Raw genomic sequence first — 15,544 nt, 5'->3', positions numbered from 1 at the left:
TCAAACATTTGTTGCATTTGGACAGAGCTGAGGTTGCTGTACCAGCCTGTATGCTAAGCTAAAGACCTCTCTACTCTTATTTAACAGAACACCTAAGGAAACAAGCTTAATAACACTCAAATCACACAAACATTAACACCTCTATCCATCGTCCTCTGTCCTCCAGTTGATTGTGTGCGTATCCTCTCAATACTGTTGGTCAGCTTCTTTTTATTTGAGATCAAAGGAGTCTGTTTTCCCCCAGGTTTATATCACTTTGTTGAAAAAGAAGTGAATATGTCATTACATTCGAAATGTGACTATGAGATTTTTTTAGATCCATTTGTCACAATTCAACACTTGCTGTTTATTGTGCTTTGCAAATGTAGCGTGATAGCTGGGTTTGACCTCTTACCACTTATGAGCTGATGGTGCTCCACTTACTGAATAAGTGGCTATGAAGGTCATCTGAGCATACAGGGCACTGCACTACCTGCCCACTTCCACTCAACCGTCCTCTCTACCAAATTGTCATTGATCTGCGTTTAGCTTTTCTGTGACTTAACATCAAATACATGCCAGACACACAGCTGACTGACTGGAACTGTTTATAAGAACGTTCACGTCTTAATTGTGACAACATGCTCGTAGTAGACGCAAAATAGAGTTGAAAGCAGGCAGCACATAATGGATATGTGTGCTTCTGTTTGTTGGGTGAGGTGAGGAAATAAGCAAATACAATATTTCTGCCTGTGATTGACACTCAGTGATTGCTCCTTCCTGTTCATATCTGGTCTTAAATTCCATTTTTATTGTTTGGCACATAAAAACTCATTTCTACTTAAGGATAGATTAGTTTTTTTCTATAAACATAAGGATTTGCAAAAGCGCGTTGGAAGAATTATTGGTGTTTCGTGCTCGCGGTCTCCTTCGAACAATTTCAGTGTCGAGGGACAAAATCCACTTTCCTTGTTCAAAATGCATTATAAGAAATCTTTAGAAGTCTGAATGAGGAAAATTGAGTGTCCTCAAAAAGGGTGCAAAATTCCTCCCTTGTGTTGCTGTCCCTCTGCTGCGGCTCTGCTGCCCATGAAGCCGCAAAGAGAGAATGTACTTTGGAAACTACTTGCTAAATCTATCTAGCTCACACTTGTGAAGGTTAAGATGCACCACAGAATGCATTTTTGCCCAGAACAAAGGCTGTGGATCGTCCCACGTCAGTGACAATGAAATAGCAGCGTGGGAGTTTTTTTTTTCACTGAAAAGTTTTTGGCAATCAATAATTCTTTCATGTACATATTGGTGGGTCAATGTTGTCTCAAGGGAGACTTAAAATGTGAGTCTATCTTTAGATTAAAGATATCCTCGGGGTGGGAATAGCCAGTAATGCCATTATGGTGCGTGTTTTTCATTTTGTGCTGACACATACTGCTGGGCTTAGCATCAATCCCAGTGTGTTCTTTTAAATGTGATTAAAGCGCATGGTCTCACAGTTTTGTTTATTTTGATGTTTTTTTGTTCTTTCGGTTTCTGCACGCAGTGGAAGTCTGTCAGCTTTTGTCTTTTTCAAGATTATTTTTGGGAGATTTATGCCTTTATTTGGAGTCTGTGAAGAGAAACAGAAAATAAAGGGAAGGAGAGGAGGGGAATCCATCCATCTGTTTATCTGTAGTTGGGGGTGGTGGTGGGAGGCTAAGAAGGGTCTATTCCAGGGTGTCCTCCAAGCTGGGCATGCCCAGAAAACCTCCAGAGGAAGGCACCCAGGAGAAGTCCTGATGCTTGAACCATCTCAGCTGGCTATTTTTGACGCAAAGGAGCAGCAACTCTGAACCCCCATGATGTCTGAGCTCCTCACCTTGAGCCCAAGGAAACTATTTTCAGGTGCCTTATTCAGTCATTTACTACCTAGAATTCACTAGTTTTGGCAGCAAACTGAAGTAATTTAGTAATAATAGTAAGAAGACGAAGCAACAGTGGTAGTGTTGAAAACAGTGGACTTGTCGGTGCAAAATGTGCATGAGGGTGGAGGTGGATGAGTGTTTTAAAGCAAAGAAAAACAACATGAAGGAACCATGAAGAGAAGCTCGGAGGTCATGACACAGCAGCCAGGCAGGAGACCTAGTGAAGTGTCAGCAACAGCTTTATAGTCTGGGAACATCTGCCTCAGGTCTTCCCATTTGGTACTGACAATCTCTGCCCTGCCCACCAGGTACCTGAAACACATCCAGCGGAAATCAGAGTTGAGAGAAAAAGGTGGGGGGTTGTCACAGCTGGAACATCGATTGACTGGCAAATGAAAAACTTCACCTTCTGACTTAACTCTTTTTCACCAAAACGATCCAGAACACCCGCGTTACTGCCGCTGTTGCTGCATCGATCCGCCCGTCCATCTGAAGCTTCATTATGCTGCGACTCATGAACAAAATGCCAAGATACTTAAATTCCTTCGCTCGGGGCATCGTCTCATCCTCTACCCAGAGGGAGCAGTCCACCGTTTTCAGGCGGCAGTAGCAGAATGATGCAGCAAATTGTCTGGCTGAAGAAGGAACTCGGTGCTAAGTGTGATTTGCGACCATTTGGTGTCTTTCTAAAAAATAAAAATTACATCACCCCAAGTCTGTCAGTTTCTTGATGTGTTCTCACATAAACTTCCAGACAGCAGATGTGCTTTAGGGTGTTAAATTCTGTTGAGATAATGCCTCGGCTGGTGGCAATAGTACTTTGTACGCTTAATAGTTTAACTAGTTTACACTGAAGCGTCCCTATAAGCCTTTACTGTAGGGAAATGACCATAATTTGATCTGCTCTAAGGTTTCTTTAGAAACAGAGCTGTAGATATTTACTAAATACTACACTGGCCCATGAATTAATCATTGAGTTTCCTGTGCTTTTCTGATAAACGCTTTCCTATCAAATCGCTTGCAGCTAAAGTTGTTCAAATTCAGTTAAACGTATAGCAATTGTCCCACAACAGTCATTAAGTGCCTACTTGTCAGCCGGAGTCTGGATTGATGTGACTGGCTGAAGAAATGGCATCCATTCTGGATATTTTTCCCCACCTTGCTTCTTCTGTAAAAATAGCTTATCCCAGATGGTTTCTGACAGCAGTTAAGCACTAACATAAAGTAAATGTAGTGTGAAGACAGTTCTCATCATGCAAGAATAGTAGTGTGTGTGTGTGTGTGTGTGTGTGTGTGTGTGCGTGTGCGTGTGTGTGTGTGTGTGAGAACTGGAACAAATAGGATGTGTTAAAACTCACAAATTGTCTGCAAGTATCAAGCTTCCGCTGACGTAGCTCCTGTTCTGCTTACTACAGATGTATTGCATCCGACAAACAGATTAGTTTTCTACTTCAGAATTTTACAGTTTGATCTCATTGATGTATTCCAGTTAATCGGCTTGTTTTCAATAAATGTTTGCCTGCTTCGCCTTTCAAGTTTAAAAAAACATCCTGAGCCCGAGAGCCGTTAAAATATCCTTAATTCTAACACAGAACTGAATTTTTACAATGGACACAGAGGGTGTTTTACATTAATTTTTCATTCAGACTGAATATATTGCGCATGGTGTAAGTCTCCTTCATCAAGTGAAAACCAGGGCAGTTTTTTTTTTTTCTCAGGGAATAAATTTCAAGTGGTCCAGACATGCCAGAGAGAGTGTGCTCAGTGTAAGTGTCCCCTGGTGATTCTGTCCAGCTCTATGAACAATGCCTGCAGTAGAGTCTTATTGATTGAGTCAGTTCCCCAGTTACAAAATGCCCAATTACTCCGAATCACATGATTGTGTCATTTATCCCTAATGGAAAAAAAAAATCAGCATTAGAACTATGACTTCTAAAGCTGGCATTCTCCATTATTACTGTCTCATGTCCTAACATCTGTCCTTAGTAAAAACTAGCCAGGGCTATATTTAGCCACCGGTCCAGCTTTATATAGGTCAAGAATCCCATCCACACTTCCATTCCTTCACAACAAGGCTGTAGCACATTTGTTGCTGTTGTAGGATCCTTTTTGTATTTTTCTGACTACTTCTATTAACATTCAGCTTTAAGGTGTCCTCAAGAGCTCTTAAAAATGTCTTCTTTTGGCAAAACACAAATAGTTATTTGCGCGTTCTGGTGGGTAATTTAGTTTCTCACTGTTAAAGCAAAACCCCTTGCAAGAGTAAAAGCCATGAGTGTTTTTGCTTCTTTTCTGTGGCTATCAGGTGTTTCCCTCCTTGTGGCATCCCACAGAGAGAAAGCCTGAGAAAAACTGACGCTTTGCTGCTTTGAAGTGTTTTGATGAACTTTCCCCACCCACGGGCTGTTGAATTTAGCGTTATTGTCCTTTTCTTGACTTTGCTCTACAAACCTCTTTCCTTTTTTTTGGTCCACAAGAGAGCGGAAACAGGATTTTTGTTTGGTCAATTTTGCGTTCATCCATTTAACCCAAGTTATCTAAACTTGTAGACTTCATGATCTTTGACCATTCGCTTATTTTCAGAGTGATGACAGGTTGAGTAAAAACTATTATGATGCCGCATCTATAGACAAAGACAAAACAATCAGTGTAAATGAGGTAGTGTGTCTCCAGACTGTACACCGGGCTCTGCGTTGCAGTGCAAGCCTATTATAGCAGGGTATAACTGCTCGTTTCACCAAACAAACAAAAAAAAGCAACCATTGCCATCTATCATCAAAGCACCAAAGAAGCAAAAAATAACAGTAGTAATGATAGTATTTCCAATAACAGTAGAAAAATAATGACAGTAATAATATTACTGTGGAAAACATGTAACTCATAATGATACTGAGGTCGCTGCTACATTGCAACGCACCCATAAATCCAGCTAAACCACTGGGCTGGATAGACTTGCTCAAACCAATCAAAGTGGGAAAATTAGTTTTCTTGGTTGCTAAATGTGGTGGTTTGAAAACACAGTTGTGTCACAGATCCTATGTACAGAAACATCAAGTCAGCAACATTGCTCAGGTCGTTGCCTTTTGCTCATTTAACTGAATACACACATCTCTTTTTTTAAAGAGTTTTAATAGGTATGTGAACCATCAGCAGTCATGTTACTGTGTTTCATACTTTGAAGAGCCATGCCAAATGAAGTTTAGTTTGTTTTCACCTGAAGGTAAATAATAATCGAGGTCGGGCTTTTACATGTTCAGTCCAAAGACAAGCATGTCAACTGCAAAACTGGTGTTTCTAAAGAGGCTGTGTGGAGCAAATAGATGATTTCTTTGTGTGTACTCAGCTTCCTGCGACCCTGGATGAATATGCCATTAAAAAATGTGTACACAACCTTTTGTAAGTTCACAGTGAGGTAAGCCTGATGAAGCAGCTTAACTTTAAAATGTTACAGCCTAACAGAAAAAGGAAAAAAAGTTTTTGGGGGGGCATCATTAGTGGAAAAGATATTGTGTCATTAGTAGATAAAAACTGTACAAGAAGCAAAATTAAGATATGATGCTCAGCCGAAGCCTCCCGTCTTGTACAGATAATTGAAAGTATTATCATTTGCACTGTGCAGTGTATACAGTGTGTACTTAAGACATATAGCTCGTACATTTAGAGCTTATTAGTGCAAACTGGCCATTTGAAACAAATTGCATTGCATGCTCCCACGCTGGGAAATGTATCCGTAAACTACAAGAAAGCCTTTCAAAAGAAAATAACTGTTAAATGTAAGGCACTTCCCTGATAACTAATTATTTCTCAAATTGTGCCAGATTCACAGCAGACATTTTAAGCACATTATTTTTGTCACTTGAACAAAGCCATCTGATTAAGTGTTGTCATAAAAGAGATCCTGGGCCAATTAGATTAAAAAAAGAAAAAGAAAAAGATGGGCTCACAGGCAAAGAACAATCTGCAGATTTGTTTCCATGCCAGCTCCAACAGACGGAAAGTGACGAGGAGGGAGAAGAGGAGGGAATGTGGGAGTGGAGGGGGAAGGGTCTTTTTTTTTCTCCAAACAATGTCTTCTTTTTCAACAACAGCGCTCATCAAAACCTTCTAAGTTAATCGGAGGTCACTTCATGCTCGTGCTAAATGGCTTTAGTTAAAGTAAAGGGGTGCCTCTGAAGACCAGGCATCCTGTCAGAAGTCTCTAACCTCTTCCGTGCTTGTTTTTTAATGGAACAGAGAATTGGCTCTGCAGTGATTGAGCTAAATCGAATCATCCCAGCCCTTTTAAATAGGCTGCAGAAGAGTCCTTTTCCTCACAGACAGCAGTAATATAAAAGAAATTTGTATTTGAGTAGGTGCTGAGTTTATGTTTGGCTGCAAATCAAAACAAACAAAAAAAATCCTAATATATCTCTCAAAGGCATACTGTAAGTTAATTACGTTAAAGCAATTCTAACTGAGTCTCTTGTCCACCTAAATGGGGAGTTTCATTAGTGGATTGCGGCGCAGTAATCTAAAGAGTAGGGGACCACTGTAACCCCTAAGGTTTGCCTTGGGAGGACTATCACAGAACACGATGTGTGTTAATCTCCATTTCCTCGATTATGTGTGGGCCGCTCTCAGCACATAATGTTTGTTCAAAGTCAGGGTGACTTTCTTTTCCCGTGCTTGGGTCCTCTGTTGCGCAGGAACGGGAGGGGGCACGCTAAAAAATGGGGAAGAAACAAGAAGATGAGCAGAGGAGTAAACACTGAGACAGGTGTCTGGCAAGGGACAATGATTGGATTTATAAACCGGCCAATGTTATTTTCTCTGCTTGGAGACTACTGTAAGACATTAAGTGCTAACTGAAGCTCCCAGGGTCCCACTCCACAGACACTTTCCCTTCACTCTCCAACCTCTCGATCCCCGTCCTCTTCTCCAGTTTTCACTCACATTGCTTCCCGCATCTCCTTTCTTACCTTTTTCTCATGGGTGCCTTTAGATTTTCTTCTTTTGTGTCTGCCCAAGATTGATTGGCCTCGAAAGCATCCTTTTTGCTTCCATCACCATCCTTGCATTTTCTTCTCCTCGGGCAGGGGTGTGTCATCCATCCTCCTGTCTCCCCAGACCAGTGGCTGATGCACAACATCCAATATTTTCTCCAGCTGGAGTGGAACTGAGCACATTAGGGATGGGTCTGTTAAGGTGATCAGACTCGCTCCCGCTATACCCGGGAACCATTTTTCTTCATTTGAGAGCGTCTGTCTTCCTGCCAATACTATAGATTTTCTATCAGCTCCTTAATCATGGCCCCATGATTGGGAAAGTGATTAGTCAGGTCTCTCCGATATGAAAACTCTAGTATCAATTTTCATATCTGTCGGGGCACATAGCCTGGTTTAATAAACCACTATTTGAACAGTTAGATGAAACGTTCTTTCCTTCACCCCCATCAGCTTCCTGCTGAAGCGCGCTGGGATTTTATTCTGCATGCAAAACTCCTGGGCAAAATCTGTCAGGAAAAGGAATCGCCGCAGTGCAAGCGTCCATGTCCTGATTCCACTTTTTACTCAAAGCTTTATAATTTCACAACCTGTGCAAGGCTGGAAATAAGCTTATTAGGTTTGCCGAGTCAGGGGGGGCTGACATGAAGATGAATATTTCTGAGGCCCGTAGAGGGGCAGTAGCTAGAGGAAAATATCATTTAACAGATGAGACTTTTATTTAACAGCTTGAATGAAGAGGCCAAAAGTGAATGTATCTTTTTCTCTCTCTCTCTCTTCATGTCTTGCTTTAGGTCATCTGATGGTGTGTGCACAGCAGGAACAGTGGTGGTGAGTCGTCTGAAGATGGGGGAGATGGAGGAGGTTGATGTGGACCAGATCACCACAGACATACCGTCACAGAAGGTAAGGTTAGCGGGCTGACTAGACGAAGCAGGAGCGGGAGTCTCCATGTGCCAGACGCCTCGTGCTAATACTAGGATTAGACAGGCACTGCACAAGTCCTCCAATGAGATTAAATAAACTTCAGTAAAACCTAATAGGGATTTACAGGATGTGAGTACGTTTAATGTCTGAATGCCTATATGTTGATACCGAAAGGGTTTTAAAAGAATGATATTGACACACATACACTCACAAATCTATTTGTGTCAAACCGTTATGCATTCTTCTCTGCTCTTAACTGGGCTCTGAGATCACACAACGTCATCATCAGGAAGTTAAAAGAGGAAGAAGGAGTATTCTCCTTCAGAGTCTGAGTTTTTGAGGCGCCACCAGACCGAAAGTAGAGTTGTGCATATGCACTCCTGATTTGATTTCTGCATTTCTCTGCACATTCCTAAGAGGCTGTGATTTGTCAGGTGAATTCATGCTGTAGATCTCAGGGAAATCAGTTAAAAAAAAAACAAAAAAACAAAAAAACAAAGCTCTTGGGATATTTCTCATCCGTAAATAGGAACAGCTTTGTAGAGCAGCACAGAGGCCTGCTGTTGATTTCCTGTTTGTGTGGATAATTGTGTGTTTTTTGTACGTTGTGTTTGTGTATGCGTGTGATTCATGTCTTATATAATTGACCGAGGGCCTCTACATGGCTGACTGGCTTTCTGTTCTGCCCACCCCTGTTAATGGTGCAGGGAGGTTCCCTGCTAGGCTCCAGCATGTCACTGAAAATCTGCCCATGTCGCCTTGATGAATGTGTTGCCCTATGCGTGTGCGTGTGTGTGCGCATTTGTCTTGTCACAGCATATTTCCTTGTGTGTATCGTTGCTGTTGTTGAAGATGAAGGAAGGAAAGAAGGAAGGGCTATGACAAATCCAGGGGAAGGCTCACTTTAGACTCAGGACTCTCTTGTAGGGAAGTTCTCTTATTCCCTCCTTGTTCAAGGTACCTTAGTCATGTTCATGTGCTGCTGCCTAATTTACATATTTGCACATGCTTGTAAGTCTGTGTTTGATCAGTCCGTGTCATCGCTTAGGTGGTTGCTGCTCATGAATATCCCACTGACCCTGCAAAAATAATCAGCTGAAGCAAGAAAGATACTCCAGTCACCTTTGATCTGATCTCTTTACATATTTTAGCCTTCAAAGAGCCATCTAACAGATGCTGCCTACCGTTACAATGGGACTCCTTTCGCAGCTGAGGCCCTTAGCTCATTGTTAATACTTATCATTAGACGAGAAACTTGCCCAGTAAAATCTGCCCATTCTGTCCAATGGACACAGTTTACTCTGGAGTTAGTGTGTGTGACTCTGTGTGGCTGCTGTTGGTTGATGTCTGTTTTATTCAGGATCAGTTTCTGAGCTAGGAGAGGTGATGGATCGTCCCTAGCAGTCATTAAAGTCCTTTTCTGGGGACAGATTTGGCTGTCTGGCTGTGTTAGATGGTTCATCAGACAGGCCAGAGCTGGGATACAGCGAGCATGAAAGATTGCTAGTTGTCAGTGGTTCACGTTGCTTTGACGAAGAAACCCAGGCATAATTCAAAAAAAACATCATTTTAACTGGTGTGCATGTGTGTTTTTATGAAAAGCAGAGTGTAAAGTTAAGAGTACAGCTTCACCTCCTTTCTGTGTGAATTTGACTATTTTATACATTTTAAGGGTCTGCTACATTAAAGCCCCAGGGTTTGTATCAGTTTCTTTCAACCTTTTCAGGACCAAAACCTCAAGAATAAAAAATGTAAGAAATAAGTTAATGATGTGCCACTACACTGTAGGCTTTGGTACTCAGAACGTCTGGTTTAATAACTGTTGGCCACAGTAGTCCAGTGCAGAAGCTCTAACCCTAACTCAGTGTTATTTCACCCAACACAAAAGTCAGAGTTGCAGCTAATGTATCGTCTTTGTTTTATATTAGCTAAAACATAACTTTTGTCTAGCACTAAAATCATGCAATCCTGTAATTACCTTACAGGGTCAATGACAGTCAATTTTTTATTTTTTAATCAATTAATATACTGGGGGAGGTGGGGGTCCATGTCCATGTCCATGTCTCATTCCCTTTCACCTTCATTACCTCACCATTACAACACCGCTGCTTCAGTGTGCAAACTACCACCAATTAAATAAATGAGAAATGAAAAGGATTCAGACCATCACATTTTACAGGAAACACAAAAAGTCCTAGAAATTAGGGCTGGGCGATATGGCCTAAAATCCATATCGCGATATAATTTGAAGCACGTGTGGTAATGATATATATCGCGATATATTGTGTTCTTCTGTCTAACGTATTTTCCACACTATAAGGCACACTTAAAATCCTTTAATTTTCTCAAAAATCGAGTGTGCCTTATGTATGAATTCTGGTTGTGCTTACTGACCTCGAACCGATTTTGGTGTGCAGAAATCTGTTAAAAAATGTTTTGATGGATTGTCAGAGCATTACGGCTGCCGTAGTAAGGAGCTTCGCGGAGTAATCTGGGTCCAAAGCTCCGTCTCTTCAGGTCCCAAAGTCAAACGAACACTGAGAGTTAAAAACGGTTTAAATTCTTTCATCTTTAATAAAATCATCAGCGTTGCTGCTTTATCGGGTGTAACAATTAAGTTTTACATCCATGCATCCATGAAAACAGAATTTATTAAATTTAACGGAGTTAGAAGTTAACAGGAAGTTAGCTCGCTAGTTTCCACCTAAACATGACATACCATGTTCTGACTGAGAGATTTTTGAAACTAACTAAAACGTACAGCTCTGCCACCACTTCCGACATAAATGAAGACAGAAAACTAAACAGCAGTGGCGTTTGCAGGGTTACTGAAGTTGGACTACCTGGTATATAATGTTCTGCTACGGGATTGCTAGCGACACAGCTATGTTAGCATAACATTAGCACAGTGAAGCTGGAGGATGAACGCCAAGTTTTTTTCCACTTGATAAAAGTTAACGTGAAGGATTCTGGTGGTTAGGGACAAATGCAATCGTATAGCAGGATGCTATAGACGGGCCAGACTTCAGTCAGGAGAACAACTGAGATTATTCATCCACAATAGGAGGTTAGTTATTAATATACTGCAACAACATGGGAACAGTACAGCTGCGAGAGAATTCAACATTAATGAATCAATGGTACTGAAGTGGAGGAAGCGCAGTTTTTGGCTTTCCCCATATTTCAAAAGTGCTTCATCTCTTTGCTATGACTGTCGCCCGGCATAATTTGCAGATGATAATGGTTGTAGCCACTGCGATGCTTTCGACCGCGATGCGCTATCGCGATAGAGCGGTATAGTCAAAATCTCTATCGGTGGCCAAATTTATATCGTTTCTATCATATATCGTTTATATCGCCCAGCCCTACTAGAAATGTACCTGTTTAGTGTCTGTCAGATTTTTCCCTACAAGAGATTTGTAGCTTCTTAGTTCACCTTGTCGAGTTGCTGTTATGCATCGGACCTGCGGTTTGCGACATCCTGCAGTTCAAAACAGTTAGAAATAGTACATTCACAGTTTGTTGCCTCTTCAACTGATGGAAGAGCAGCTGTAATGGTCCAACAGAAAGTCATTAAACCGAAAGTCATTTAACTCCAAATGTCTGCTGTTGGTCTCTGTAAATGGAACAGGATGTCTTCCTGTACAGAGATTTGGGTAAAAGAGGGTGACAGACTAAATCTAAATCTGAAAAGGTGTAGATAAAGGCCTCAGGTTGGCTTGGGGGAGATCCTACTTACCATAATGCTTTCTGGGCTGTCATTTTCAACCAGTGAAATAAAACCAGTGTTTCTACTAATTCTGATGTCAGTCTCCACTTCATGTTGCAGCTTCTGAGCCAGGTTGTAACAGTGGGAACACCCACTTTTTCACAAATCACACAAATTTTTAATAATTGTGTGTAACTTAGGCTACATCCACACGTACACGGGTATTTTTGAAAACGGAGATTTTCCGTTTTAGTTTTAAAAACTTATCCCGTCCACATGTAAACGCAAAAATGAAGGAAAATGCTGCTAGGAACATGCCAAAGCAACAGGTGGCGATATATTCCTAACCGTGTAGAAATGTTGGCCAATCAGAAGTCTAGAAGCCTCGGTGGGAAATAGTAAACATAGATGGGGCATAGAAGCAGAACCAAGTTGTATGTGTGGAGGGACAGTAACTGTGTGTATATATGTAAGCATTTAAACACTGCAGAGAGTACAATTAACAGTAATAGTATTGTAGAAATGCATTTCACCGAAACAATAACGTGGCGCACAGTGTGACGTCAAAAAAGGCGCACACCTTTGACGCTGCGTGCAAAAAATGAGTTTTAGTAAATACGCCGTTTACATGTGGACGAAAGGGGAAAACACATAGAAGAATCTCAGTTTTCAAAAATACCCGGGTACGTGTGGACGGAGCCTTAGATAAGTTATCAAGATTTTGTTTTTAAAAGGAAAAAAACAGAAAATATTTAACACTCAGCCAGAAACAGAGTCGCCCTCTGTTGGCCTTTAAAGACAGCTGCAGGTTTATGGCACTTCCACATGCTTTATATTTTCAGATTGTCCATATTTTTCCCTCTCACACCCAGCTCGTCACATCTATCCCTTCGCTGACCCTGGTTCTGTCCAATGTTTCTTCCTGCTAAAAGGGTTTTTTACTCCCACGGTCACCAAGTGGTTGTTCATAGGAGGGTCATCTGATTGTTGGGGTTTCCTTTCTATCAGTGTAGATCTTTACTTCACAATATGAAGCACCTTGAGATGATTATTGTTGTGATTTGGCACTATATGAATACAACTGAAATGAAAATTAAATTGAATTGAATTTCTTCCAAAGTCTTTTGCTTGCTTGAGAAATTTCATTTTGGAAAATTGCACCTAAACTAATTCAGAACATTAGAGTATACTGCAAGTTTTATGAGAGTGGATTTTTTGTCTCTTGTTGGTTACTGTTGTAATGATTAAGCAATGAAATAACCACATTAAAAGATATTGGATCTTTTGCCTAGTAGGACACAGTAATTGAGAGATTAAAGCTGTGTGGTCTCCCATCTCTCCTAAGTAAAACCAGGTAATTTACTGTATGTCAGTTGATAGTTTGAAATTTTGAAAGTTTGAAATTTACCAGCTGAAGAAACCGTATATATTTATAGATGTATATGTATAGATAGAAAGATAGATATGGGTTTTTTAATGTAATTATGCTTATGTGAGCAGCTTTATGGTTCTCTAGCAGAACACGGATCAAACTACCGGAATTTTACCTGCTGGCTACAGCTTTGGCGCTAAAGTACCTCTCAGTGTGTCAAAGCTAAATTAGGATTTTCAAACTCGAGCTGCCACCAAATTAGAGTATATGTCACATCAAGTCTCAGTGTCAGGCTGCACTTAAATGTGGTTGCCGTCACAGGCGACAGTTTGTGATCAAAGCCTGAAAGCACATCAGAGAAATGCTTTACTGTTCATGCTCATGTTTGCCAGTTTTCATCTTGTCTTTTCTTCTGTTCTTTCCAGTGTCCACTGGTATGTGAGTCTGCGCACCATTCTTGCACCGACAGAGAAAATAACCCATTGACCGGGCCAGGTATGAGTCACACCCTGAGCACCTGTAATTTCACCACTTATTGCTGGATAATGTTGCAATAAAAATGCCTCTAATTTCCCCTTCTTGAAAGAACTCTATAATGGCCTTGAAGGAAAGGCTGAAAGACTCTATTATAATGCATTTAATACATTAACATCATGTAACGTCTTCATCTAAAAGTCTGTTAATGCTCTGCATCTGTTTAACCTTGAGTAACTTCTCTATGAATAACATTTGAAGTCTATGCTGTGTCCTTTTTCTTGATTAAAGAATTTTATCTTCCCTGCTTACATTTACTATGCGCCAAAGTGTTTTTAGACAGACAGAGACTAGTGAGAGGTGTCTGACAATGTTAGCCTGCTCAGTTCTTTGTAGACTAACTAAAGATGATCAGAAGATGTCATATGAGCTGCGTGAGACTAATTTAGTGGTAACACAGAAAGTCAGCTCACTCACCGGTTAGAAAAGAGAGCATTGCAGAGAGAAAATGAAAGACATGTAGACGGAAAAGCGTGTGACTTGAAAAGGTCACAACTCCTGCTGTGTTAAAACTTCACAGCCCCTTTTTCAAAGGAAACTTGGGAGACACACATCCATTTGTTCCACACATCCATTTTCTCCTGTACCTGGATCCCCTTAGCCTCCCCGAGCTCCCCAGCAGTCGCACGCCTGTTGTCATGGTGTCATTGCTGCTTACTGTTTCTACTGTGATTAACTAGTGAACTGCAGCCATGTTTGCAGGTGCACATCTGCAGCCTGTCAAAACAATACCCTCCCCACAGATACAGCCAGATTGAGTAACGCAATTTAGTCTTCCACTTTTATTACCTTTCAAAATGAGCATGCAGAGAACGGGGAGATAGCAGAGCCCACGCGCAGCAATTCTCGGCAAGTCATTTTCTTAAGAGGTGTCAGGAAGGGAAACGGAGGCATCTGATTGGTGGACAGATTAGTGTGGCGGCAGGGGGGAGTCCGGGGGTTAATCCGCTTCGCTGATGGGGGTGGAAGTCAGCAAACTGTTGCTCCTCCGATTAAGGCTGTGCCCTCACCCCTTTCTCTCCATGTATCTCCTCATTTATTTTTGTCAACCCATTAAAGTTTTTCGAATCCCCGTGCCAACGATTTTTGATTTTCACATTTCATTTAGATGCAATTATGAACCCTCTCAAGAGTTGTTCAGGCTAGTCATAATTAAATTGTCATTAATTTCAACATCTTAAGCGCCGTAGAAAAATAATATTAAGCCCGTCTGCAGTCTGTCTGACTTATCGTTATTGTCCTTAAGAGAATCTCTTGCTGTCTGTGTGGAGTTTTTATAGTGTAGTAGCCTGTCTACTGCTATGCAGTTAAGTCAGTAAAAAGTCACAAGATTAACACTAATAGAAATGCCTTTCGTGCAGAGCTTTGGAAAATCTTTTGCTGCATTTCTTGCTGTGCTTGCTGTGGTTACTGTATGGTAGTTTTCTCTATTTGATTTCAGTATATTCTTTGCTATTCTCATCATCTAGATATCACATAAAAAGCATCCAGCACATGGACCATATGTAAACCCCACAAAGACAACCCCCAACAAGAATGGGACTTCTGTTCTGTACCCTGATCATTTGTTTCTCTTTATTATCATGTTTAAATTCCTGAGTGGTAGTACACTTTGTTGGAGAGTGGATGTCAACCATGGATTTGTTAAGAATAATTAAAAGCTATGGAGTTGTATATGCATTTGTAATATCTATATAAAGTACCAAAACAGTGTGGGGGGATGGTATCAGATGGTAAGGAAGAATGTTTGTTCATGGTTTTATAACACCAAAGGAAGTCTACAACACAAACCGATTATCCAAACTCAGTTATTCTTGGATTTGGTCCCGAAATGATGACGTTAACCAAACAATCAAATCCAGTCAGACTAGCATGAAATACTGTTGGCTGGTGGCGAAGATGGGAATTGTTGGAATAGTTTTTAACATTTTTTATTACAGTTGTTTTGTTTTGATTTGTAAAGGTTACCCAGTTTTTACTAAGAAACTATCTTTTATTAAACCACATATAAAGCTGCTGCTTAAGTCAGTCAAGTAGCACATTGCATCACATTGCATCCTAAATGAAAACTCTTACCACATAAGGACTCCCACTGTCGTGTGCCTTCTGGAACCCATCTGAAGGGCATCGCTGAACTTTA

General features: G+C 40.9%; 1 protein-coding gene across 14 annotated transcripts in view; it reads left to right on the top strand.

Moving 5' to 3' along the window:
* inpp4b (inositol polyphosphate-4-phosphatase type II B) overlaps window positions 1–15,544 on the top strand; it is a 384,743-nt gene that overhangs the window by 298,170 nt on the left and 71,029 nt on the right. For all 14 annotated transcript variants that reach the window (XM_082537632.1, XM_082537630.1, XM_082537622.1 and 11 more), the window contains 2 exons: window positions 7,657–7,768; window positions 13,296–13,365. In XM_082537632.1, coding sequence (XP_082393758.1) covers window positions 7,657–7,768; window positions 13,296–13,365 — 182 coding nt within the window. The remainder of the gene's footprint in view (window positions 1–7,656; window positions 7,769–13,295; window positions 13,366–15,544) is intronic.

This window comes from Aulonocara stuartgranti, assembly GCF_965226115.1.
Source record: "Aulonocara stuartgranti genome assembly, chromosome: 6".
NCBI lineage: Eukaryota > Metazoa > Chordata > Actinopteri > Cichliformes > Cichlidae > Aulonocara > Aulonocara stuartgranti.
This window is presented reverse-complemented; position numbering and strand designations above follow the sequence as displayed.